The sequence below is a fragment of the Myotis yumanensis genome, unplaced genomic scaffold (assembly GCF_028538775.1).
Source record: "Myotis yumanensis isolate MYYU_CA2020_CCGP unplaced genomic scaffold, mMyoYum1.0.hap1 SCAF_14, whole genome shotgun sequence".
Taxonomy (NCBI): Eukaryota; Metazoa; Chordata; class Mammalia; order Chiroptera; family Vespertilionidae; genus Myotis; species Myotis yumanensis.
In genome coordinates, this window is record NW_027223765.1 from 921,591 (window position 1) to 946,703 (window position 25,113).

At 57.6% G+C, this 25,113-nt stretch overlaps 3 protein-coding genes across 3 annotated transcripts; all 3 read left to right on the forward strand.

Moving 5' to 3' along the window:
• Positions 1-407: 407 nt before the first annotated feature.
• On the forward strand, positions 408-2,551 carry LOC138992426 (protegrin-2-like). Its single transcript, XM_070391205.1, has 4 exons — positions 408-611; positions 1,587-1,694; positions 1,813-1,884; positions 2,396-2,551. The coding sequence occupies exons 1-4, from the start codon at positions 408-410 to the stop codon at positions 2,504-2,506; spliced, it is 495 nt and encodes a 164-aa protein (XP_070247306.1). The 3' UTR covers positions 2,507-2,551.
• Positions 2,552-10,341: 7,790 nt separating this feature from the next.
• LOC138992425 (protegrin-2-like) lies at positions 10,342-12,416 on the forward strand. The gene is made up of 4 exons (XM_070391204.1): positions 10,342-10,545; positions 11,436-11,543; positions 11,663-11,734; positions 12,255-12,416. The coding sequence occupies exons 1-4, from the start codon at positions 10,342-10,344 to the stop codon at positions 12,393-12,395; spliced, it is 525 nt and encodes a 174-aa protein (XP_070247305.1). The 3' UTR covers positions 12,396-12,416.
• A 6,471-nt stretch (positions 12,417-18,887) lies between these two features.
• LOC138992578 (cathelicidin-6-like) lies at positions 18,888-21,088 on the forward strand. The gene is made up of 4 exons (XM_070391432.1): positions 18,888-19,088; positions 20,081-20,188; positions 20,309-20,380; positions 20,902-21,088. The coding sequence occupies exons 1-4, from the start codon at positions 18,888-18,890 to the stop codon at positions 20,962-20,964; spliced, it is 444 nt and encodes a 147-aa protein (XP_070247533.1). The 3' UTR covers positions 20,965-21,088.
• Positions 21,089-25,113: the final 4,025 nt, after the last annotated feature.

Below are 25,113 nucleotides of genomic sequence, written 5' to 3' on the forward strand. Positions count from 1 at the left end.
TGAGGATGGTGAGGATGGTGAGGGTGGTGAAGATGGTGAGGATGGTGAGGGTGGTGAGGATGGTGACGATGGTGAGGAACCTGCCTTGGTCTTGGGCAGCCTGGAGCCTGGAGGCAGTGGTGTCTGGAGGTTGAGGCTGCATTCAGAGGGGAGGAAGGGAGAGGGTGCAGGAGCCAGGCGGGGGATGGGGTGGGGAGAGGGGAAGTGTCCCAGGAGGAAGAAGGAGCAGGTGGGGAGATGGGGAAACCATTTCTTCACGTTGCCCAGGAGCGACCTCGTCCACCGAGCAGCAGCCTGTGAGGCAACAGGGAGCTGAGGCAAGCCCAACCGCCGGGGCCCGGGCAGGGGGGCTCGGCCGGGCTGCATAAAGGGGGCCCTGCGTGCTGGGGGGGACTCCACTCATGGAAATGGAGATCCAGAGGAACAGCCTGTGCTGGGGACGCTGGCCGCTGCTGCTGCTGCTGCTGGGCCTGGCCATGCCCTGGCCTCTCGCCGCCACCTGGACCCTGAGCTACGAGGAGGCCGTGCGCCTGGTTGTAGAGGACTTCAACCAGCGCTCCCGGGAGGCCAGCCTCTACCGCCTCCTGCAGCAGGACCCGCAGCCCCAGGGCGTGAGTGGAGGGCGGGAGGGGCTCTGCTCTGGCCTCCTGCCACTCCCTTGGCTTCTGCTTGGCCACCCTCAGGGCGGCTGCTCCCTCCAGGGGTCCCCAGTCCTCCAGGGCACCTCCCAGGGCTGTGTCCCCTCCCAGAGGCCGCTCCCGCCTGCCAATCTATTCTGTGCAACGAGGTCCCCCCACCCCCCACTCAGGCTTCAGGGCTCTTGGGTCCAGGGAAGAGCAGGCCATCGGGGCTGGGGTGTGACTCCCTGCTTTATTTATTTATTTTTAATATGTAGATATGTTTTAATTATTATTTAAAAATCCTCAACCATGGATATTTTTCCATTTATTTTTAGAGAGAGGGAAAGACAGAGAGAAATATCGATGTGAAAGAGACACATGATTGGTTGCCTCCTACAAAAACCCTGACCAAGGCCTGGGCCAGGGAGGAGCCTGCAATGGAGATATGTGCCCTTGACCAGTATTGAACCCGGGTCCCTTTGTCTGCAGGCTGACACTCTATTCACTGAGCCACCCCGGCCAGGGCTAAAATAGACTTTTATTGATTTCAGGGAGGAAGGGAGAGGGAGGGAGATAGAAACATCCATGATGAGAATCATGGATCGGCTGCCTCCTGAACGCCCCCTACTGGGGATCCAGCCGGCAACCCGGGCCTGTGACCTTGCCCAGGAATTGAACCCAGGACTGAAGGTGCCCTGAGCCAAACGGACCAGGACACGGCCCTGCTCTGAGTGTCCTGTGCTCATCTGCCTCCCACACAGGAGGCCCCAGGAGGCCCTGCGCCCCGGGTCCCCTTGGAGCTGGGCGGGCTCTGCCCTCTCCCCCTGCCCACACCCAGCACCAAACCAGCGCCAGGGACAGGGCAGGGGCTGCTGAAGGCTGTTCTCTTTGGAGGGGGCGGGGCGGGTGAGACCAGGGGAGCAAGCAGAGGCCCAGCCCTGGTCTCCCCACTTTCTCTCCCGCCAGGACCTGAACCCAGACACCCCAAATCCCATGAACTTCACCCTGAAGGAGACTGTGTGCCCCAGGACAACGCGGCAGCCCCCGGAGCAGTGTGACTTCAAGGAGAACGGGGTGAGCTGGGGCTGGGGCGCCCCGAGATGCTGGACAGGAGGCGTCGGGGCCCATTCCCAGGGACGGGGCGGCCGGGAGGGCTCAGCTCCGGGTGGAGGTGTGACCTGCGCCCTTGCAGCTGGTGAAGGAGTGCGCGGGGACCCTCACCCTGGACCAGGACACCGGCTACTATGACGTTGTCTGCGAGGAGGTGAGCGGCCCCTTCTGAGACCTGGGGGCCGATGGGTGTGGCCCTGGAGCGTCCTGGGCCCAGGGAGCCCCCTGCCCCTCCTCCCCCAGCCCCAGCCTGGATCTGAGTGGGGTCCCTGCCCAGGAGCCTGTTAGAAAGGCCCCCTCCCAGGCCCCCACCCCCACCCCGACCTGCAGTCTCAGACTCCTGGTGAGGGCCAGCAGGGGGCATGCAGCCACCTTCCAGAAGGTTCCTGCTGAGGCTGGGGAGCCGCTCACTGTGCTGATGAGCTTTCAGTCTGGCCCCGCCTCGGCTTCGCTGGATGGGCCCTGGGACCTGGGGAAGCCACTAGCCATCTCTGGGCCTCAGTTTCCCCATCTGTTTAAGGGGTGGGGGCTCACCACAGGCTCCAAGGTCACAGGCGAGGGGCAGCTGGGCCCCAAGGCGCCTCGCTGGCCCTGGAAGGGGGTGCAGGTGGGGGCTCCTGACCCGGGCCCAGCCCCACATGAGCCCGTTTCCTCCCCGTGCACAGATCCAGGACGTCAGATTCAACTTCGATAAGCTGAGCAATATCATCAAGAGAGGTGGATACAAGTTTGGGGATGGGCTGCAGAGATTTGGCAGGATACTCAGGAAGTCATAAACGAACTTCTCGCCCAAGGAATAGCCCTGAGTTCTGCTTGGCCCTGGCCCTGGCCCCTGCGCTCTAACCAATAAAGTCTGGGAAAGCCACCTCCTCAGACCTCAGTGTCACTTGGGTCGCCTTCTCTCGCCGCAGTGAAGCCCGTGTGGCTGTGTCTCTCTTTTCCTGAAAATCAGTAAATGGGGGGCGGGACGGGTACCTTGGGCGGTGGCTCAGGTGATTTTTGAGCATCGTCCTGGACCCAAAGGGTTCGGTTCCTTCCCTGTCAGGCACTTCCCTGCTCTCAGGCCCCATCGCTGGTTGGGGAGCATTTGGGAGCCAACAGGTCAATGTTCTCGCTCACATTTAGGTTCCTCTCTCTCCCTCTCTCCCACTCTCTCTCTCTCTGTCTCTCTCTCTCCCTCTCTCTCTCCCTCTCTCTCCCTCTCTCTGAAAATCGATAAAAAGAAGAAATCCCTGGGTGAGGATTAAGGCCAGGGTGCTCAGTGGTTGAGCACTAACCTGTGAACCAGGAGGTGGCAGTTGGATTCCTGCTCAGGGCACAACCCCGGGTGGTGGGCTTGATCCCCAGTGGGGGGCGTGCAGGAGGCAGCTGATCAGTGATTCTCTCATCACTGACGTTTCTATCTCTCCTCCCTTCTCTCTGAAATCAATAAAAATACATTAAAATAAATAAATAAAATCAATAAGCAACACCCTCAGGTGAGGAGGAAAGAAACAAGAGCCTGGCGCCTCCCCCCTCTCCCCCCATCGGGCTCTGGGCGCCTCCAGGAGACAGTCCTGCAGAACCCGACCCGCCTGTACATGGCCTCCCGGCCTAGAGAGGCCCTTCTGCTGAGGTTCCTGTTACTCATGTGTGTGTGGGGGGGAGGGTAGGGGAGCGGGGGGATGAAGGAGTGCAGGGGGCACCCCAGAAGCACCCACTAACCTGCCGTGACTCCCGCGGCCTGTGGGGCTCCTCACGATGGGGACCCACCAGGGAGGAGCCATCAGACTCCCGCAGGCTCTCAGGCCCACGACCGGGAGGCGCTGACATCGCTGCTCCCTGAGGAGCAGGGGGACACCCTGAACCGGGGACTCCGTGCCGCGCCCCCCACCAGGGAGAGCCCTCAGGGCATCCCACGCGGATCACCTGCAACCTGTGCTCAGCAACCAGCCTCCCCGGGAGGAGCGGCCCAGGGCCAGACCGCTGAGCACCACGGGGCACTGGCCTGGAACAGGGGAAGGACTGTGTGCCTGCACATGGCAGAGCCAATGGACACTGACCGCAGGGGCTGGGACCGGGCGATGGGGAAGGAGACACATGTAACACTTTCAACAATGAAGGATTTATTTTAAAAAAGGATCAAGCACTGTCTGGTTTGGCTCAGTGGCTAGAGCGTCAGCCTGGGGACTGAAGGGACCCAGATTCAACTCCTGTCAAGGGCACAGGCCCAGGTTGCAGGCTCGATGCCCAGTAGGAGGCGTTCAGGAGGCAGCCGGTTAATGATTCTCTCTCATCACTGATGTTTCTCTCCCTCTCCCTTCCTCTCTGAACTCAATAAAAATGTTAAAAAGTAAAATAACTCGCCGAAACCGGTTTGGCTTTGTGGATAGAGCGTCGGCCTGCGGACTGAGGGGTCCCAGGTTCGATTCCAGTCAAGGGCATGTACCTGGGTTGCGGGCACATCCCCAGTGGGAGATGGGCAGGAGGCAGCTGATCGATGTTTCTAACTATCTATCTCTCTCCCTTCCTCTCCGTAAAAAATCAATAAAATATATTTTTAAAAAAAAGTAAAATAACTCTTCCTAAAATAAAAAAGAATCCATTATAGCCTCGGGTCTAGTTCAGGCAAAATGAGTTTCTCTGAATAGTATACTTGAGTCTTTTTTATTTGTTTTTTAATCCTCACCGGAAGATATTTTTCCATTGATTTTTCTCTTCTCTCTCTCTCTCTCTCTCTCTCTCTCTCTCTCTCTTTATATTATTTTATTTATTTATTTTCCCCATTGATTTTTAGAGAGAGTGGCAGACAGAGGGAAAGACAGAAACATCGATGTCAAAGAAACACATCGATTGGTTGTCTCCTGCACGAGCCCCAACCAGGGCCTGGGCCAGGCAGGAGCCTGCAACCCAGGCATGTGCCCTTGAAGGAATGGAACCCGGGACCCTCTGGTCTGCAGGTGGACGCTCTATCCACTGAGCCACACCGGCCGGGGCGGATGTTGACTCCTGGATAGAGGCTGTGGCTGAGCCAGTCCCTGGCTCTGTGATCGACGTGCTGAGCTCCATGCAGAGCATGTGCCCCCCAAGCACGACCGGAGGGGGGGCAGCCTTGGACACTGTCAGACCCCAGGTTCCCCCTCGGGGTGGCTGCGCCCAGGGGGGAGGAGAGAGCATCAGGATTCCTTTGCTCCAGGCTCCTCCCAGGAACCCTCCTGACAAGAGCAGGAAGCCCTGCAGCCAAAGGCAATTGTGGACCCGCCCAGGAGTGGGCTCCCTGGAAGGCGGACACTGGGCGGGGGAGTCCAGCAGGCCCAGGCCCAGCCCGCGGCCTCCAGGCTGGGCCAGGTGTCCCCGGGGACCAGCCCTGCACCCACTGTTGGGTCGGCTTTCCCTTCCCCGTTTCATCCTCAGGGTCTCTCCGCTCCTGTTTCCTGAGCTCCTAGTGCCTCCTGCCTCTCAGGAACATCCTATTCCTGTCACACATTTTATTGATCGTCAACCAGTCCCTCTCAACCGACTAACACCAAAGTCACACCTCAATTCCTTTTATTTCTTTAAAAAAAAATACATTTCATTGATTTTTTTACAGAGAGGAAGGGAGAGGGATAGAGAGTTAGAAACATCGATGAGAGAGAAACATCGATCAGCTGCCTCCCTACTGGGGATGTGCCTGCAGCCAAGGTACATGCCCTTGACCAGAATCGAACCCGGGACCCTTCAGTCCGCTGGCGACGCTCTCTCCACTGAGCCAAACCGGTTCGGCTGCTTTTATTTCTTCAATACTAGTAGCCCGGTGCACAAAAATTTGTGCACTCGGGTGGGGGGGTCCCTCAGTTATTAAACATTTATCGGCACAGCACTGAACACATTGGTGGTGGTGGTGTTGTCAGAATGTGTTAGATTATGCAGATGAAAATCTACTTAAACAGATTTGATGTAGATATTTTCAAACATGGAAGAATTGTCCTTGTCAACTATGTTTAGTTGATTCATATCTTCACTAATTGTCATCATTGCAAAGTTTTCAGTCCCCATATGGATTGCTGGATATAATAGGTCATGCGCTGTCCCTGTCCTTTGTAGCCTTTGTTACCTTAAGGACTCTAGTTTTCCATTTATATGTTTAAGTACCAACCTAACGGCTTAAAAATGTAAGCTTTTAACACTGCTCTCTCTGTTCCGTATCCTTCCGATGAAAAGTGGGGTTGGGTTGCAGCACAGGAGAGCTATTCAGAAGGGGAACATTGAAGTAATGACTGCGGTAGGAGAAGAGGGAACCTATTTCCCTGGCCACAGGTGCTGGCACCCTGGACCACAGGGCTGGCAGCTTCTCCGGGTGGCTGCAGCCTGGGACCTCGGGCAGGTGGCTTGTCCGTCTCCTGGGCTGCAGCTGGCCGCAGGCACTGGCACCTGGACCAAAGGTGGGCGGCTTCGTCTTCTGGCGGCTTCTTCTTCTTTTATGCTTCCAGGGAGGGCAGTCAGTTATGTGTATATGTGTGTCCATGCAAACATAGGCATGTACACGTGTATATGTGGAAATCTGCTGGGCAAGTCAAAACCATAGAAGAGTTGCCCCCTATCTCTTGAATCTTCCAGAGATATTCCCCACTTTTTTATTCTATCACTACTGGAGAGTCAGTATTTGCAGCCAGCCAGCCAGTGACTCCCTCAGTGACTATTTCTGACTTCTTCTTTCCCTGTCTGTCTTCCAACCCCTGATCATATTTCCACCGGGATGCACCATTTTTTCTCCCAATATGCTGTATAGAGAAGGAGTCAGGATGCAGTCTTCCCATGAATTGTACTCAGTAACAAACCAATTGCATTTTAGTTGGACAATGCCCCTACCTACTCTTCAAATCCCTTCCACCATGCACTTCTGTTTCCCTTTTTGTTTGTTGGATAGTTCTGCTGCTCCTTCTCCTCACCCCACCACCCTGTGATCATCATGTAAAATTCTTTTACCATGACAAGAAATTATTAAAAATACAGGTACTTTGGAAAAAAAAAATACAGGTACTTCTCCAATCACCGGCCGGGGGAGGGCAAAGACGGCCCCGGTTCTCGGATCACGGGCTGGGGGCAGGCAAAGGCAGCCCCAGTTCTCCGATCACGGGCCAGGAGGCAGGGCAAAGTCGCCCCCCCCGCCCCGCCCCAGAGGCCACCTTGCCCTGCCACCAGGCTCTTGTCTGCTGCCTGGGTTTCTGATCACCATCAGCAGCAGGTGGCTTGTCCGTCCTTCCCCTTTCACCTCCCAGCATTGCACCTATGTATGCAAATTAACCGCCATCTTTGTTGGCAGTTAATTTGCATATCATCCTGATTAGCTGATGGGAAGCGTAGCGAAGGTACGGTCAATTAACATGTTTGTCTATTATTAGAAGGGCTATATTTTTATTGATTTCATAGAGGATGGGAGAGGGAGAGAGAGAGAAACATCAGTGATGAGACAGAATTACTAACCAGCTGCCTCCTGCAGGCCCCACACTGGGGATGGAGCCAGCAACCCAGGCCTGTGCCCTGATGGGAACCCAACCATGACCTCCTGGTTCACAGGACAATACTCAACCCCTGAGCCTCCCCAGCTGGGCTTGATTCCTCTGATGAGCGAGATCCAGAACAGACAGATCCTTAGAAATAGAAAGCAGATCAGTGGTCACAGGAGATGGAAGGAGGGAGGAGGAGAGATAACTTCATGGGCACAGGGTGTGATTCTAGGCTCATGAAAAGGGGTGTGTGTGAGTGTGAGTGTGTGTGTGTGTGTGTGTGTGTGTGAGTGTGTGTGTGTTGAATTTCCATTTCCAACAAGTTCCCAGGAGCTGTGACACTAATGATCTGGGGCACACACGTTGAGAACCGCTGTTAAAGCTTCTTGGAGCTGAGGGATTTCCCCTTTTTGATCTGGACTCCCCTAGAATCTTCTTTAAAAAATTTTTTTATATTAATTTCAGAGAGGAAGGGAGAGGGAGATAGAAAATGTGCCCAGCAGCTCAGCCAGCTTCGGGGGCCTGAGAGGGGGCGGTGAAGGATGGAGAAAAGACAGACAAGAGAAGAAAGCTGGGTCTGGGTGGGACGCTGTCCTCTCTGATGGAGAGCTAGCGACAGCGCCACGGCCTCAAGCCGAGTCCTTATTTTATCACAGATTCCACCAGGCAAAGTAAGGGCGTGGTGACAACATTCTCTCGGGTTTTGAATCCACTCAGTTACAGGCGCCTGATCAAGCTTAGTTACTGCCCCTCCCGCAGCCCACATCACTCAGCCACGTGGCCACAGGTTCGGGCCATCAGGTCAAGCTCACAACCACAGCCTTTGGCTGTCATGGTGCCGGGAGGGCTTTGCCAGGAGAGGACCGAGCCCTCTCATTAGTCCGAGGCTTGAACCTGTCCAAACGCTGTAGCCGCTCTCCCCAGAAACATCAGTGATGAGAGAGAATCATTGATCGCCTGCCCCCTGCAGGCCCCACACGGATGGAGCCCACAACCTGGGCTTGTGCTCTGAGTGGGAATCGAACCCTGACCTCCTGGTTCATAAGTCCATGCTCAACCCCTGAGCCACGCCGGCTGCGCTCCCCCGGAATCTTCTGATCACCGGGTTCATGAGAGAGAACTTATGAAAAAGGTAGGCTGGGGAGAGCCCCTCGCTCCCCAAGAGAGAGGGCAGCCATGGCTTCTGAGGGTCTGGTCAGCCTCCCTCCTGTGTGGTTGACGCCCACTAGCACCCACCCGCCTGGCTGGGGCTCAGCCCTGGAGCCTGGGAAGCCTGGACCCTGTGCTGTGGCCCAGAGAGGGAAGGCGACCCCCGGGCCCCGTCCTGACTTGCAGGCATCGGAGGACCTGGGGAAGCCCCTGGCTCTGCTGATTCTGAGCGGGAGGCGTGTGCGGGGCTGGCCCAGGCAGAGGTCCCTGTGGCCAGTGGGAAAGGCGCTCTGAGGGCTGGGGTCTGCCCTAGAGGAGGCAGGCCTGGGCGGGCCCTGCCCTGGGCTAAGGGCCAGCACTGATGCCTTGTCCTCTCCTGGTTTGGCTCCTTGGGGACCCTGAAGACAGAACTAAAGCTGAGGGATCCAGGAGAGAGCTGAGGGGCCGGTGTCCTGGGCTGACTTCCTCCCGGCCTCTCTCCAGGGCCCGTGTGCAGGCCCGGCTGGTCCAGAGCCCCTGGGGCAATCCCGGCTGTGAAATCAGGTTGCACACAAGCCCATTTCTCCTTCCTTCTCCCCAGGCCGAGTGCGCAACAGCACCCTGCACCCCAGATGTCCAAACCCAAGAGGCCCCCAGGCCAAGAGGCCAGCAGCGACCCCAGGCCTCCTGGCTGCACGGCCACTCCCAGGGGAGCTGGCCTGCATGTCCATGCTGCCGCTGGGCCCCTGGCACGCTGGCCTCTCCTCTCCCAGGTGCTCTCTCCCTGCAGCCGCCGGGGCCTGTCTCCACTAGAGCACTGACCGGGCTCATCTGGGATCAAATGGGAAGTGACGTCCCGAAGGCTGGGAGCAAAGAGGAGACGGTGGCCCCGTCCGGCTGGAGGTCAGGGAGGGTTGGTTGGTGGCCGGGCATGTCAGGCAGAGGGGAGAGAGCAGGAGGGCTCGGGGAGGAGTGGTGGGGTGTATGCAGCAGCCTGGCGCCTCGGGCCTGCAGGGCTGGGGGAGGGCAATGGGAGCAAGGAGGCTCCAGGCCCTGCCGGGGTTGGCTCCGAGGTTGAGTGTGGAACTATGAACCAGGAGGTCACAGTTCCATTCCTGGTCAGGGCACAGGCCCAGGTTGCAGGCTCAATCTCAAGTTTGGGGCGTGAAGGAGGCAGCTGTTCCATGATTCTCTCTTATCATTGATGTTTCTCTCTCTCTCTCCCTCTCTCCCTTCCTATCTTTAATCAATAAACACACACACACACACACACACACACACACACACACAGGCCCAGATGCCAGCGAAGGGTAACGGGGCTCCTGAACAGGGTGGTGGTGAAATGGGTCATCAGCAGCCATAGGATCCCCATGACAATGGTGACGATGGTGACGATGGTGACGATGGTGACGATGGTGACGATGGTGACGATGGTGAGGATGGTGAGGATGGTGAGGGTGGTGACGATGGTGATTATGGTGAGGAACGTGACCCTGGTCTGAGTAGGAATCAAACCCTGAAAAAGGCAGGCTGGGGCGAGCCCCCTCACTCCCCAGGAGAGAGGGCGGCCATGGCTTCTGAGGGTCTGGTCAGCCTCCCTCCTGTGTGGCTGCCGCCCACATGCACACATCGGCCTGGCTAGGGCTCAACCTGGAGGCTGGGGAGAGCCACCTCGCTCCCCAGAACAGAGGGCAGCCATGGCTGGAGCCTGGAGCTTGGAGGCGGTGGTGTCTGGAGCTTGAGGCTGCATTCAGAGGGGAGGAAGGAAGGGGGTGCAGGAGCCAGGCGGGGGATGGGGTGGGGAGAGGGGAAGTGTCCCAGGAGGAAGAAGGAGCAGGTGGGACATGGGGAAACCATTTCTTCACGTTGCCCTGGAACGACCTCGCCCACCGAGCAGCAGCCTGTGAGGCAACAGGGAGCTGAGGCAAGCTCAGCAGCCGGGGCCCGGGCCGGGGGGGCGCGGCCGGGCTGCATAAAGGGGGCCCTGCGTGTTGGGGGGGACTCCACTCGGGGACATGGAGACCCAGAGGAGCCGCCTGTGCTGGGGGCGCTGGCCGCTGCTGCTGCTGCTGCTGGGCCTGGCCATGCCCTGGCCTCCGGCCGCCGCCCGGGCCCTGAGCTACCAGGAGGCCGTGCGCCTGGCTGTGCAGGGCTTCAACCAGCGCTCCCGGGAGGCCAGCCTCTACCGCCTCCTGCAGCAGGACCCGCAGCCCCAGGGCGTGAGTGGGGGGTGGGAGGGGCTCTGCTCTGGCCTCCTGCCACACCCTTGGCTTCTGCCTGGCCGCCCTCAGGGAGGCTGCTCCCTCCAGGGGTCCCCCCTCCTCCAGGGCACCTCCCAGAGGCCCCTCCCCCCTGCCAATCTATTCTGTGCAAAGAGGTCCCCCCGACTCCCCACTCAGGCATCAGGGCTTCTGGGGTCCCAGGGGAGAGCAGGCCATCGGGGCTGGGGTGTGACTCCCTGCTTTATTTATTTATTTATTTATTTAAATCTATTTTTGTTTTCATTTTATTATTATTATTAGTTTAAAATACTCACCCGAGGATATTTCTCCATTGATTTTTAGAGACAGTGGAAGAGAGAGGGAAAGACGGAGAGAAATATCGATGTGAGAGACACATCTATGGTTGCCTCGTGCATGAGCAAACCCACTGAGCAACACCGGCCAGGGATAAATAGACTTTTATTGATTTCAGGGAGGAAGGAAGAGGGAAGCAGATAGAGACATCCATGATGAGATTCATTGATCGGCTGACTCCTGCACGCCCCCTTCTGGGGAATGAGCCTGCAGCCAGGGCCTGTGCCCTTGCCCAGGAATTGAACCCAGGACTGAAGGTGCCCTGAGCCAAACGGACCAGGACACGGCCCTGCTCTGAGTGTCCTGTGCTCATCTGCCTCCCACACAGGAGGCCCCAGGAGGCCCTGCGCCCCGGGTCCCCTTGGAGCTGGGCGGGCTCTGCCCTCTCCCCCTGCCCACACCCAGCACCAAACCAGCGCCAGGGACAGGGCAGGGGCTGCTGAAGGCTGTTCTCTTTGGAGGGGGCGGGGCGGGTGAGACCAGGGGAGCAAGCAGAGGCCCAGCCCTGGTCTCCCCACTTTCTCTCCCGCCAGGTCCTGAACCCAGACACCCCGAAGCCCGTGAGCTTCACCCTGAAGGAGACTGTGTGCCCCAGGACGACGCGGCAGCCCCCCGAGCAGTGTGCCTTCAAGGAGAACGGGGTGAGCTGGGGGCTGGGGCGCCCCGAGATGCTGGACAGGAGGCGTCGGGGCCCATTCCCAGGGACGGGGCGGCCGGGAGGGCTCAGCTCCGGGTGGAGGTGTGACCTGCGCCCTTGCAGCTGGTGAAGGAGTGCGCGGGGACCGTCACCCTGGACCAGGACACCGGCTACAATGACGTCGTCTGCGAGGAGGTGAGCGGCCCCTTCTGAGACCTGGGGGCCGATGGGTGTGGCCCTGGAGCGTCCTGGGCCCAGGGAGCCCCCTGCCCCTCCTCCCCCAGCCCCAGCCTGGATCTGAGTGGGGTCCCTGCCCAGGAGCCTGTTAGAAAGGCCCCCTCCCCGCCCGCCCCCCCCACCCACACCCCGACCTGCAGCCTCAGACTCCGGGTGAGGCCCAGCAGGGGGCATGCAGCCACCTTCCAGAAGGTTCCTGCTGAGGCTGGGGAGCCGCTCACTGCGCTGATGAGCTTTCAGCCCGGCTCCGCCTCGGCTTTGCTGGATGGGCCCTGGGACCTGGGGAAGCCACTAGCCATCTCTGGGCCTCAGTTTCCCCATCTGTTTAAGGGGTGGGGGCTCCACCACAGGCTCCAAGGTCACAGGCAGAGGGAGAGCCGGCCCCCAAGGTGCCTCGCTGGCCCGGGAAGGGGGTGCAGGTGGGGGCTCCTGACCCTGGCCCAGCCCCACATGGAGCCCGTTTCCTCCCCGTGCACAGATCAAGAACGTCTTGAACCCCTGGCTTGAGGTTATCAAATTCACTGTGAAACATAGACGCCCGATTGGGAGAGGGCTCGAGAAAGCTGGCAAGGGAATCAAGAGGTTTTTCTCCAAACGTTCCCCTGAGCAAGAGCCCTGAGGTCTATTTGGCCCTGGCCCCGGCCTCTGCGCTCTGACCAATAAAATCTGGGAAAGGCACCTCCTCAGGCGTCACTGTCACTTGCGTCTCCTCTCGCTCCCGCAGTGAAGCCCGTGCGGCTGTGTGTCTCTTTTCCTGAAAATCAGTAAATCGGGGAGGGGGGGGGGGTTAGGGGGCTTGGGCGGTGGCTCAGGTGATTGGAGCATCGTCCTGGACCCAAAGGGTTCGGTTCCTTCCCCGTCAGGCACATCCCTGCTCTCAGGTCCATCCCTGGTTGGGGAGCATTTGGGAGCCAACACGTCAATGTTCTCGCTCACATTGAGGGTCCTCTCTCTCTCTCTCTCTCTAAAAATCAATAAAAATAAAACATCCCTGGGTGAGGATTAAGGCCAGGGTGCTCAGTGGTTGAGCACTAACCTGTGAACCAGGAGGTGGCCATTGGATTCCAGGTCAGGGCACAGGCCCGGGTGGTGGGCTTGATCCCCAGTGGGGGGCGTGCAGGAGGCAGCCGATCAGTGATTCTCTCTCATCACTGACGTTTCTATCTCTCCTCCCTTCTCTCTGAAATCAATTAAAATACATTAAAATAAATAAATAAAATCAATAAGCAACACCCTCAGGTGAGGAGGAAAGAAACAAGAGCCTGGCGCCTCCCCCCTCTCCCCCCATCGGGCTCTGGGCGCCTCCAGGAGATGGTCCTGCAGAACCGGACCCGCCCGAACATGGCCTCCCGGCCTAGAGAGGCCCTTCTGCTGAGGTTCCTGTTACTCATGTGTGGGGGGGGGAGGGTTGGAGTGAAGGGGGATGAAGGAGTGCAGGGGGCACCCCAGAAGCACCCACTAACCTGCCGTGACTCCCTCGGCCTGTGGGGCTCCTCACGATGGGGACCCACCAGGGAGGAGCCATCAGACTCCCGCAAGCCCTCGGCCCCACGACCGGAGGCGCTGACATCGCTGCTCCCTGAGGAGCAGGGGGACACCCTGAACCGGGGACTCCGTGCCGCGCCCCCCACCTGGGAGAACCCTCAGGGCATCCCACGCGGATCACCTGCAACCTGTGCTCAGCAACCAGCCTCCCGGGAGGAGCGGCCCAGGGCCACACCGCTGACCGCCGCGGGCGCCCGCCTTTCGGCCTCACGGACCACCAGTGCCCAGGGAGCACCAGAGCCCAGGGAGCACCAGAGCCCAGGGAGCACCAGAGCCCTGGGACCACCAGGGCCCAGGGAGCACCAGAGCCCGGTGCTGAGAGGGAAGGGGCTGCGCAGCCCCAGCAGGGGAGCCTCTTAGACCTGCAGGGGCTGCTCCTGGGGAAGGGGTTGGAATCGATAAAGGATGGAGCTGAGAATCCATTGTAGAGAGCAACCCAAGGACTGTGTGCCTGCACATGGGCAGAACCAGTGGACACAGACCGCAGGGGCTGGGACAGGTCGATGGGGAAGGAGACATACCTAACACTTTCAACAATAAAGGATTTATTTTAAAAAAAAAATCAAGCCCTGGCTGGATTGGCTCAGTGGCGAGAGCAGTGATGGCAAACCTGACATGCATGTCAGAGGGGACACCCAAACTCACTTTTTGGTTCCTTTTTCTTTGTGAACTGGCATTTATATAGATAATATAAATATCAAAGATATGTCTTTGTTTTATTATGGTTGCAAATATAAAAAGATTTGTATACGTGACACGGCACCAGAGTTAAGTTAGGGTTTTTCAAAATGCTGACACGCCGAGCTCAAAAGGTTCGCCATCACTGGGCTAGAGAGTCAGCCTGCGGACTGAAGGGGCCCAGATTCGACTCCAGTCAAGGGCACAGGCCCAGGTTGCCAGCTCGATGCCCAGTAGGGGGCGTGCAGGAGAAGCTGATCAATGATTCTCATCACTGATGTTTCTCTCCCTCTCCCATCCTCTCTGAAATCAATAAAAATATTAAAAAATAAAATAACTCTTCCTCAAATAAAAAGAATCCATTATAGCCTCGGGTCTAGTTCAGGCAGAATGAGTTTCTCCCCAATAATGTGCTTATGTTGAGTCTTTTTTTGTTGGTTTTTAACCCTCACCCGAGGATATTTTTCCATTGATTTTTCTCTTCTCTCTCTCTCGCTCTCTTTATATTATTTTATTTATTTATTTTCCCCATTGATTTTTAGAGAGAGTGGCAGAGAGAGGGAAAGACAGAAACATCGATGTCAAAGAAACACATCGATTGGTTTTCTCCTGCAGGAGCCCCAACCAGGGCCTGGGCCAGGCAGGAGCCTGCAACCCAGGCATGTGCCCTTGAAGGAATGGAACCCGGGACCCTCTAGTCTGCAGGCCGGCGCTCTATCCACTGAGCCACACCAGCCGGGGCGGATGTTGACTCCTGGATAGAGACTGTGGCTGAGCCAGTCCCTGGCTCTGTGACCGACATGCTGAGCTCCATGCAGAGCGTGTGCCCCCCAAGCACGACCGGAGGAGGGGCAGCCTGGACACTGTCAGACCCCAGGTCCCCCCTCGGGGTGGCTGCGCCCAGGGGGGAGGAGAGAGCATCAGAATTCCTTTGCTCCAGGCTCCTCCCAGGAGCCCTCCTGACAAGAGCAGGAAGCCCTGCAGCCAAAGGCAAATGCGGACCCGCCCAGGAGTGGGCTCCCTGGAAGGCGGACACTGGGCGGGGGAGTCCAGCAGGCCCAGGCCCAGGCCCAGCCCGCGGCCTCCAGGCTGGGCCAGGTGTCCCCCGGGGACCAGCGCTGCACCCACTCTTGGGTGGGCTTTCCTTCCCCGTTTCATCCTCAGGGTCTTTCCGCTCCTGTTTCCTGAGCTCCTAGTGCCTCCTGCCTCTCAGGAACGTCCTATTCGTGTCACACATTTTATTGATTGTCAACCAGTCCCTCTCAACCGACTAACACCAAAGTCACACCTCGATTCCTTTTCTTTCTTAAATGTCTATTTTTATTGATTTCAGAGAGGAAGGGAGAGGGAGAGAGAGAAACATCACTGATGAGACAGAATTACTGACCAGCTGCCTCCTGCACACCCCACACTGGGGATGGAGCCAGCAACTCAGGCCTGTTCCCTGATGGGAACCCAACCATGACCTCCTGGTTCACAGGTCAATACTCAACCCCTGAGCCTCTCCAGCTGGGCTTGATTCCTCTGATGAGCGAGATCCAGAACAGACAGATCCTTAGAAAGAGAAAGCAGATCAGTGTTCACAGGGGATGGAATGAGGGAGGAAGGAGAGACGACTTCATGGGCACAGTGTGCGATTCTGGGGTTGATGAAAAGGGGTGTGTGTGTGTTTGTGTGTGTGTGTGTGTGTGTGAGTGTGTGTGTGTGAGTGTGTGAGTGTGTGTGTGTGTGTGAGGTTGTGTGTGTGTGTATGTGTGTGTGTGAGTGTGTGTGTGTCTGTGTGTGTGAGTGTGTGTGTGTGTGTGTGTGAGTGTGTGAGTGTGTGTGTGTGTGTGTGTGTGTGTGAGGTTGTGTGTGTGTGTGTGAGTTTGAGTGTCTGTGTTGAATTTCCATTTCCAACAAGGTGCCAGGAGCTGTGACGCTAATGGTCTGGGGCCCACACGTTGAGAACCGCTGTGTTAAAACTTCCTAGGTAGCTATCAAATTTTCCCCTTTTTGATCCGGACTCCCCTAGAATCTTCTTTAAAAATTTTTTTTATATTAATTTCAGAGAGGAAGGGAGAGGGAGATAGAAACTGTGCCGAGCAGCTCAGCCAGGTTCTGGAGCCTGAGAGGGGGCGGTGAAGGATGGAGAAAAGACGGACAAGAGAAGAAAGCTGGGTCTGGGTGGGACGCTGTCCTCTCTGATGGAGAGCTAGCGACAGCGCCACGGCCTGCAAGCCGAGTCCTTATTTTATCGCGGATTCCACGAGGCAAAGTAAGGGCGTGGTGACAACGTTCTCCTGGGTTTCGAATCCACTCAATTACATGTATCTGATCAAGCTTTGTTACTGCACCTCCTGCAGCCCACATCACTCAGCCACGTGGCCACAGGCTCAGACCATCAGGCCAAGGTCATAACCATAGCCTTTGGCTGTCATGGTGCTGGGAGGGCTTTGCCACGAGAGGACCGAGCGCTCTCATTAGTCCAAGGCTTGAACCTGTCCAAACGCTGTAGCCGCTCTCCCCAGAAACATCAGTGATGAGAGAGAATCATTGATCGGCTGCCCCCTGCAGGCCCCACACGGATGGAGCCCACAACCTGGGCTTGTGCTCTGAGTGGGAATCGAATCCCGACCTCCTGGTTCATAAGTCCATGCTCAACCCCTGAGCCACGCCTGCGGGGCTCCTCTGGAATCTTCTGATCACCTGGTTCATGAGAGAGAACTTATGAAAAAGGCAGGCTGGGGAGAGCCCCTCGCTCCCCAGGAGAGAGGGCGGCCATGGCTTCTGAGGGTCTGGTCAGCCTCCCTCCTGTGTGGTGGACGCCCACCCGCACCCACCGGCCTGGCTGGGGCTCAGCCCTGGAGGCTGGGAAGCCTGGACCCTGTGCTGTGGCCCAGAGAGGGAAGGCGACCCCCGGGCCCCATCCTGTCTTGCAGGCGTCGGAGGACCTGGGGAAGCCCCTGGCTCTGCTGATTCTGAGCGGGAGGCGTGTGCGGGGCTGGCCCAGGCAGAGGTCCCTGTGGCCAGTGGGAAAGGCGCTCTGAGGGGTGGGGTCTGCTCTAGAGGAGGCAGGACTGGGCGGGCCCTGCCCTGGGCTAAGGGCCAGCACTGATGCCTTCTCTCCTGGTTTGGCTCCTTGGGGACCCTGAAGCCAGAACTAAAGCTGAGGGATCCAGCAGAGAGCTGAGGGGCCTGTGCCCTGGGCTGACTTCTTCCCGGCCTCTCTCCAGGGCCCGTGTGCAGGCCCGGCTGCTCCAGAGACCCTAGGGCAATCCCGGCTGTGAAACCAGGTTGCACACAAGCCCGTTTCTCCTTCCTTCTCCCCAGACCGAGTGTGCAACAGCACCCTGCACCCCAGATGTCCAAACCCAAGAGGCCCCCAAGCCAAGAGGCCAGCAGCGACCCCAGGCCTCCTGGCCGCACGGCCACTCCCAGGGGAGCTGGCCTGCATGTCCATGCTGCCGCTGGGCCCCTGGCACGCTGGCCTCTCCTCTCCCAGGTGCTCTCTCCCTGCAGCCGCCCGGGCCTGTCTCCACTAGAGCACTGACCGGGCTCATCTGGGATCAAATGGGAAGAGACGTCCCGAAGGCTGGGAGCAAAGAGGAGACGGTGGCCCCGTCCGGCTGGAGGTCAGGGAGGGCTTGGTTTGTGGCCCGGCGTGTCAGGCAGAGGGGAGAGAGCAGGAGGGTCCGGGGAGGAGTGGTGGGGTGTATGCAGCAGCCTGGCGCCTGGGGCCTGCAGGGCTGGGGGAGGGCAATGGGAGCAAGGAGGCTCCAGGCCCTGCCCGCCCTGCAGGGCTCAGCGGTTGATTGTCAACCTATGAACCAGGAGGTCACAATTCTAGGGCCCGTCAGGGACATATGCCCTCGTTGTGGGCTCGATCCCCAGTGTGGGGTGTGCAGGAGGCAGCCAATCCATGGTTCTCTCTCATCATTGATGTTTCTGTCTCTCACTCCTCTCCCTTCCTCTCTGAAATCAATAAAAATGCATTAAAAAAATGACTCCAGGCCCTGATGTCAGCAGAAGGTAGGGGGGCTCCTGAAGGTGGGGGTGTGTGTGTGAAATGGGTCATCAGCAGCCAAAGGAGCCCCGAGACAATGGTGAGGATGGTGATGATGGTGAGGATGGTGAGGGTGGTGAGGATGGTGAGGATGGTGAGGGTGGTGAGGATGGTGAGGATGGTGACGATGGTGAGGATGGTGACGATGGTGAGGATGGTGAGGATGGTGAGGATGGTGAGGGTGGTGAGGATGGTGAGGATGGTGAGGATGGTGAGGGTGGTGAGGGTGGTGAGGGTGGTGAGGATGGTGAGGATGGTGATGATGGTGAGGGTGGTGAGGGTGGTGAGGATGGTGAGGATGGTGAGGATGGTGAGGGTTGTGAGGATGGTGACGATGGTGATGATGGTGAGGGTGGTGAGGGTGGTGAGGATGGTGAAGATGGTGAGGGTGGTGAGGGTGGTGAGGATGGTGAGGCTGGTGAGGGTGGTGAGGGTGGTGAGGATGGTGAGGGTGGTGAGGATGGTGAGGATGGTGAGGATGGTGAGGGTGGTGAGGATGGTGACGATGGTGAGGAACCTGCCTTGGTCTTGGGCAGCCTGGAGCCTGGAGACGGTGGTGTCTGGAGGTTGAGGCTGCATTCAGAGGGGAGGAAGGGAGAGGGTGCAGGAGCCAGGCGGGGGATGGGGTGGGGAGAGGGGAAGTGTCCCAGGAGGAAGAAGGAGCAGGTGGGGAGTTGGGGAAACCATTTCTTCACGTTGCCCTGGAGCGACCTCGCCCACCGAGCAGCAGCCTGTGAGGCAACAGGAAGCTGAGGCAAGACCAGCCGCCAGGGCCGGGCAGGGGGGGCCCTGCCGGCCTGCATAAAGGGGGCCCTGCGTGTTGGGGGGACTCCACTCGGGGACATGGAGACCCAGAGGAGCCGCCTGTGCTGGGGGCGCTGGCCGCTGCTGCTGCTGCTGCTGGGCCTGGCCATGCCCACACCTCCGGCCGCCGCCCGGGCTCTGAGCTACCCGGAGCCTGTGCACCTGGTTGTAGAGGACTTCAACCAGCGCTCCGGGGAGGCCAGCCTCTACCGCCTCCTGCCGCAGGCCCTGCAGCCCCTGGTAGTGAGTGGGGGGGGGGGGGGGCGGGACGGGTTTTGCTCTGGCCTCCTGCCACTCCCTTGGCTTCTGCTTGGCCGCCCTCAGTGAGGCTGCTCCCTCCAGGGGTCCCCCTCCTCTAGGGCACCTCCCAGGGCTGTGTCCCCTCCCAGAGGCCGCTCCCGCCTGCCAATTATTCTGTGCAACGAGGTCCCCCACTCCCTACTAAGGCTTCAGGCTTCTGGGGTCCCAGGGAAGAGCAGGTCTTGGGGCTGGGGTGTGACTCCCTGCTTTATTTATTTATTTTTAATATGTAGATGTAGATATATTTTAATTATTATTTAAAAATCCTCAACCATGGATATTTTTCCATTGATTTTTAGAGAGAGGGAAAGACAGAGAGAAATATCAATGTGAAGGAGACACATGGATTGGTTGCCTCCTACAAAAACCCTGACCAGGTCCTGGGCCAGGGAGGAGCCTGCATTGGAGATATGTGCCCTTGACCAGTATTGAACCCGGGACCCTTTGGTCTGCAGGCTGGCGCTCTATCCACTGAGCCACCCCGGCCAGGGCTAAAATAGATTTTTATGGATTTCAGGGAGGAAGGGAGAGGGAGGGAGATAGAAACATCCATGATGAGAATCATGGATCGGCTGCCTCCTGCACGCCCCCTACTGGGGAATGAGCCTGCAGCCCGGGCAGGTGCCCTTGCCCAGGAATTAAACACAGGACTGAAGGTGCCCTGAGCCAAATGGACCAGGACACGGCCCTGCTCTGAGTGTCCTGTGCTCATCTGCCTCCCACACAGGAGGCCCCAGGAGGCCCTGCGCCCCAGGTCCCCTTGGAGCTGGGCGGGCTCTGCCCTCTCCCCCTGCCCACACCCAGCACCAAACCAGCGCCAGGGACAGGGCAGGGGCTGCTGAAGGCTGTTCTCTTTGGAGGGGGCGGGGCGGGTGAGACCAGGGGAGCAAGCAGAGGCCCAGCCCTGGTCTCCCCACTTTCTCTCCCGCCAGGTCCTGTACCCAAACGCCTTAAATCTCATGAGCCTCACCCTGAAGGAGACTGTGTGCCCCAGGACGACGCGGCAGCCCCCCGAGGAGTGTGACTTCAAGGAGAACGGGGTGAGCTGGGGGCTGGGGTGCCCCGAGATGCTGGACAGGAGGCCTCGGGGGCCCATTCCCAGTGACGGGGCGGCTGGGAGGGCTCAGCTCCGGGTGGAGGTGTGACCTGCGCCCTTGCAGCTGGTGAAGGAGTGCACGGGGACCGTCAAGCTGGACCAGGACACCGGCTACTATGACTTTGTCTGCTTTGACGTGAGTGGCCCCTTCTGAGACCTGGGGGCCAATGGGTGTGGCCCTGGAGCGTCCTGGGCCCAGGGAGCCCCCTCCCCCTCCTCCCCCAGCCCCAGCCTGGATCTGAGTGGGGTCCCTGCCCAGGAGCCTGTTAGAAAGGCCCCCTCCCAGCTCCCCCCCCCCCCCCCCCCCCCCGCCACCTGCAGCCTCAGACTCCGGATGAGGCCCAGCAGGGGGCATGCAGCCACCTTCCAGAAGGTTCCTGCTGAGGCTGGGGAGCCGCTCACTGTGCTGATGAGCTTTCAGTCCGGCCCCGCCTCGGCTTCGCTGGATGAGCCCTTGGACCTGGGGAAGCCACTAGCCATCTCTGGCCCTCTGGTTCCCCATCTGTTTAAGGGGTGGGGGCTCACCACAGGCTCCAAGGTCACAGGCGAGGGGCAGCTGGGCCCCAAGGCGCCTCGCTGGCCCTCGAAGGGGGTGCAGGTGGGGGCTCCTGACCCTGGCCCAGCCCCACATGGAGCCCGTTTCCTCCCCGTGCACAGAACAAGAACTTTGGATTCAACTCCAAAAGGCTGAGGAAAAGCTTCAAGAGAGGTGGATACTAGTTAGGGGAGGTGCTGGAGATAATTGGCGGGATAATCAAGAACTTATAAACGAACTTCTCGCCCGGGAAAGAGCCCTGAGTTCTGCTTGGCCCTGGCCCCGGCCTCTGCGTTCTGACCAATAAAATCTGGGAAAGCCACCTCCTCAGGCGTCAGTGTCACTTGTGTCATGTGGCTGTGTGAGTCTCTTTTCCTGAAAATCAGTAAATCGGGGGGGTTGGGGAGGGTACCTTGGGCGGTGGCCCAGGTGATTGGAGCATCGTCCTGGACCCAAAGGGTTCGGTTCCTTCCCTGTCAGGCACTTCCCTGCTCTCAGGCCCCCTCCCTTGTTGGGGAGCATTTGGGAGCCAACAGGTCAATGTTTCTCACTCACATTGAGGTTCCTCTCTCTCTCTCTCTCTCTCTCTAAAAATCAATAAAAATAAACCATCCCTGGGTGAGGATTAAGGCCGGGGTGGTCAGTGGTTGAGCACTAACCTGTGAACCAGGAGGTGGCAGTTGGATTCCTGCTCAGGGCACAGGCCCGGGTGCTGGACTTGATCCCCAGTGGGGGGCGTGCAGGAGGCAGCTGATCAGTGATTCTCTCTCATCACTGACGTTTCTATCTCTCCTCCCTTCTCTCTGAAATCAATAAAAATACATTAAAATAAATAAATAAAATCAATAAGCAACACCCTCAGGTGAGGAGGAAAGAAACAAGAGCCTGGCGCCTCCCCGCCCCCATCGGGCTCTGGGCGCCTCCAGGAGACAGTCCTGCAGAACCCGACCCACCTGTACATGGCCTCCCGGCCTAGAGAGGCCCTTCTGCTGAGGTTCCTGTTACTCATGTGTGTGGGGGGGAGGGTAGGAGAGAAGGGGGATGAAGGAGTGCAGGGAGCACGCCAGAAGCACCCACTAACCTGCCGTGACTCCCTCGGCCTGTGGGGCTCCTCACGATGGGGACCCACCAGGGAGGAGCCATCAGACTCCCGCAGGCCCTCGGGCCCACGACCGGGAGGCGCTGACATCACTGCTCCCTGAGGAGCAGGGGGGACACCCTGAACCGGGGACTCCGTGCTGCGCCCCCCACCAGGGAGAGCCCTCAGGGCATCCCACGCGGATCACCTGCAACCTGTGCTCAGCAACCAGCCTCCCCGGGAGGAGCGGCCCAGGGCCTGACCGCTGAGCACCACGGGGCACTGGCCTGGAACAGGGGAAGGACTGTGTGCCTGCACATGGCAGAGCCAATGGACACTGACCACAGGGGCTGGGACCGGGCGATGGGGAAGGAGACACATATAACACTTTCAACAAGAAAGGATTTATTTTAAAAAAGGATTAAGCCCTGGCTGGTTTGGCTCAGTGGCTAGAGCGTCAGCCTGCGGACTGAAGGGACCCAGATTCAACTCCTGTCAAGGGCACAGGCCCAGGTTGCAGGCTCGATGCCCAGTAGGGGGCGTACAGGAGGCAGCCGGTCAATGATTCTCTCTCATTACCAATGTTTCTCTCCCTCTCCCTTCCTCTCTTGAAATCAATAAAAATGTTAAAAAGTAAAATAACTTGCCGAAACCAGTTTGGCTCTGTGGATAGAGCGTCGGCCTGCGGACTGAGGGGTCCCAGGTTCGATTCCGGTCAAGGGCATGTACCTGGGTTGCGGGCACATCCCCGGTGGGAGATGTGCAGGGGGCAGCTGATCGATGTTTCTAACTATCTATCTCTCTCCCTTCCTCTCCGTAAAAAGTCAATAAAATATATTTTTTTAAAAAAGTAAAATAACTCTTCCTAAAATAAAAAAGAATCCATTATAGCCTCGGGTCTAGTTCAGGCAGAATGAGTTTCTCTGAATAGTATACTTGAGTCTTTTTTATTTGTTTTTTAATCCTCAGCCGAGGATATTTTTCCATTGATTTTTCTCTTCTCTCGCTCGCTCTCTCTCGCTCTCTCTCTCTCTCTTTATATTATTTTATTTATTTATTTTCCCCATTGATTTTTAGAGAGAGTGGCAGACAGAGGGAAAGACAGAAACATCGATGTCAAAGAAACACATCGATTGGTTGTCTCCTGCACGAGCCCCAACCAGGGCCTGGGCCAGGCAGGAGCCTGCAACCAGGCATGTGCCCTTGAAGGAATGGAACCCGGGACCCTTTGGTCTGCAGGCCGACGCTCTATCCACTGAGCCACACCGGCCGGGGCGGATGTTGACTTCTGGATAGAGGCTGTGGCTGAGCCAGTCCCTGGCTCTGTGACCGACATGCTGAGCTCCATGCAGAGCATGTGCCCCCCAAGCACGACCGGGGGAGGGCAGCCTTGGACACTGTAAGACCCCAGGTCCCCCCTCGGGGTGGCTGCGCCCAGGGGGGAGGAGAGAGCATCAGGATTCCTTTGCTCCAGGCTCCTCCCAGGAGCCCTCCTGACAAGAGCAGGAAGCCCTGCAGCCAAAGGCAAATGTGGACCCGCCCAGGAGTGGGCTCCCTGGAAGGCGGACACTGGGCGGGGGAGTCCAGCAGGCCCAGGCCCAGCCCGCGGCCTCCAGGCTGGGCCAGGCCTCCCCGGGGACCAGCGCTGCACCCACTCTTGGGTGGGCTTTCCCTTCCCCATTTCATCCTCAGGGTCTTTCCGCTCCTGTTTCCTGAGCTCCTAGTGCCTCCTGCCTCTCAGGAACGTCCTATTCCTGTCACACATTTTATTGATTGTCAACCAGTCCCTCTCAACCGACTAACACCAAAGTCACACCTCGATTCCTTTTATTTCTTTTAAAAAAAATACATTTCATTGATTTTTTTACAGAGAGGAAGGGAAAGGGATAGCGAGTTGGAAACATCGATGAGAGAGAAACATCGATCAGCTCCCTCCTGCACATCCCTACTGAAGCCAAGGTACATGCCCTTGGCCAGAATCAAACCCGGGACCCTTCAGTCCGCTGGCGACGCTCTCTCCACTGAGCCAAACTGGTTAAGGCTGATTGCTTTTATTTCTTAAATACTAGTAGCCCAGTGCACATAAATTTGTGCACTCGGGTGGGGGGGTCCCTCAGTTATTAAACATTTATCGGCACAGCACTGAACACATTGGTGGTGGTGGTGTTGTCAGAATGTGTTAGATTATGCAGATGAAAATCTACTTAAACAGATTTGATGTAGATATTTTCAAACATGGAAGAATTGTCCTTGTTAACTATGTTTAGTTGATTCATATCTTCACTAATTGTCATCATTGCAAAGTTTTCAGTCCCCATATGGATTGCTGGATATAATAGGTCATGCACTGTCCCTGTCCTTTGTAGCCTTTGTTACCTTAAGGACTCTAGTTTTCCATTTATATGTTTAAGTACCAACCTAACGGCTTAAAAATGTAAGCTTTTAACACTGCTCTCTCTGTTCCGTATCCTTCCGATGAAAAGTGGAGTTGGGTTGCAGCACAGGAGAGAAATTCAGAAGGGGAACATTGAAGTAATGACTGCGGTAGGAGAAGAGGGAACCTATTTCCCTGGCCACAGGCGCTGGCACCCTGGACCACAGGGCTGGCAGCTTCTCCAGGTGGCTGCAGCCTTGGACCTCGGGCGGGTGGCTTGTCCGTCTCCTGGGCTGCAGCCGGCCGCAGGCACTGGCACCTGGACCAAAGGTGGGCGGCTTCGTCTTCTGGCGGCTTCTTCTTCTTTTATGCTTCCAGGGAGGGCAGTCAGTTATGTGTATATGTGTGTGTGCATGCAAACATAGGCGTGTACACGTGTGTATGTGGAAATCTACTGGGCAAGTCAAAACCATAGAAGAGTTGCCCCCTATCTCTTGAATCTTCCAGAGATATTCCCCACTTTTTTATTCTATCACTACTGGAGAGTCAGTATTTGCAGCCAGCCAGCCAGTGACTCTCTCAGTGACTATTTCTGACTTCTTCTTTCCCTGTCTGTCTTCCAACCCCTGATCATATTTCCACCGGGATGCACCATTTTTACTCCCAATATGCTGTATAGAGAAGGAGTCAGGATGCAGTCTTTCCATGAATAGTACTCAGTAACAAACCAATTGCATTTTAGTTGGGCAATACCCCTACCTACTCTTCAAATCCCTTCCACCATGCACTTCTGTTTCCCTTTTTGTTTGTTGGATAGTTCTGCTGCTCCTTCTCCTCACCCCACCACCCTGTGATCATCATGTAAAATACTTTTACCATGAC

What these genes read in the sequence shown, in the direction of transcription:
- LOC138992578 (XM_070391432.1), top strand. Translation starts at nt 18,888, where the DNA reads ATGGAGACCCAGAGGAGCCGCCTGTGCTGGGGGCGCTGGCCGCTGCTG. An exon ending in CGCAGGCCCTGCAGCCCCTG is followed by an intron (nt 19,089 to 20,080) that starts GTAGTGAGTGGG and finishes CTCTCCCGCCAG; the next exon opens with GTCCTGTACCCAAACGCCTT. An exon ending in ATGACTTTGTCTGCTTTGAC is followed by an intron (nt 20,381 to 20,901) that starts GTGAGTGGCCCC and finishes CCCCGTGCACAG; the next exon opens with AACAAGAACTTTGGATTCAA.
- LOC138992425 (XM_070391204.1), top strand. Translation starts at nt 10,342, where the DNA reads ATGGAGACCCAGAGGAGCCGCCTGTGCTGGGGGCGCTGGCCGCTGCTG. An exon ending in AGGACCCGCAGCCCCAGGGC is followed by an intron (nt 10,546 to 11,435) that starts GTGAGTGGGGGG and finishes CTCTCCCGCCAG; the next exon opens with GTCCTGAACCCAGACACCCC. An exon ending in GTGCCTTCAAGGAGAACGGG is followed by an intron (nt 11,544 to 11,662) that starts GTGAGCTGGGGG and finishes GCGCCCTTGCAG; the next exon opens with CTGGTGAAGGAGTGCGCGGG.
- LOC138992426 (XM_070391205.1), top strand. Translation starts at nt 408, where the DNA reads ATGGAGATCCAGAGGAACAGCCTGTGCTGGGGACGCTGGCCGCTGCTG. An exon ending in AGGACCCGCAGCCCCAGGGC is followed by an intron (nt 612 to 1,586) that starts GTGAGTGGAGGG and finishes CTCTCCCGCCAG; the next exon opens with GACCTGAACCCAGACACCCC. An exon ending in GTGACTTCAAGGAGAACGGG is followed by an intron (nt 1,695 to 1,812) that starts GTGAGCTGGGGC and finishes GCGCCCTTGCAG; the next exon opens with CTGGTGAAGGAGTGCGCGGG.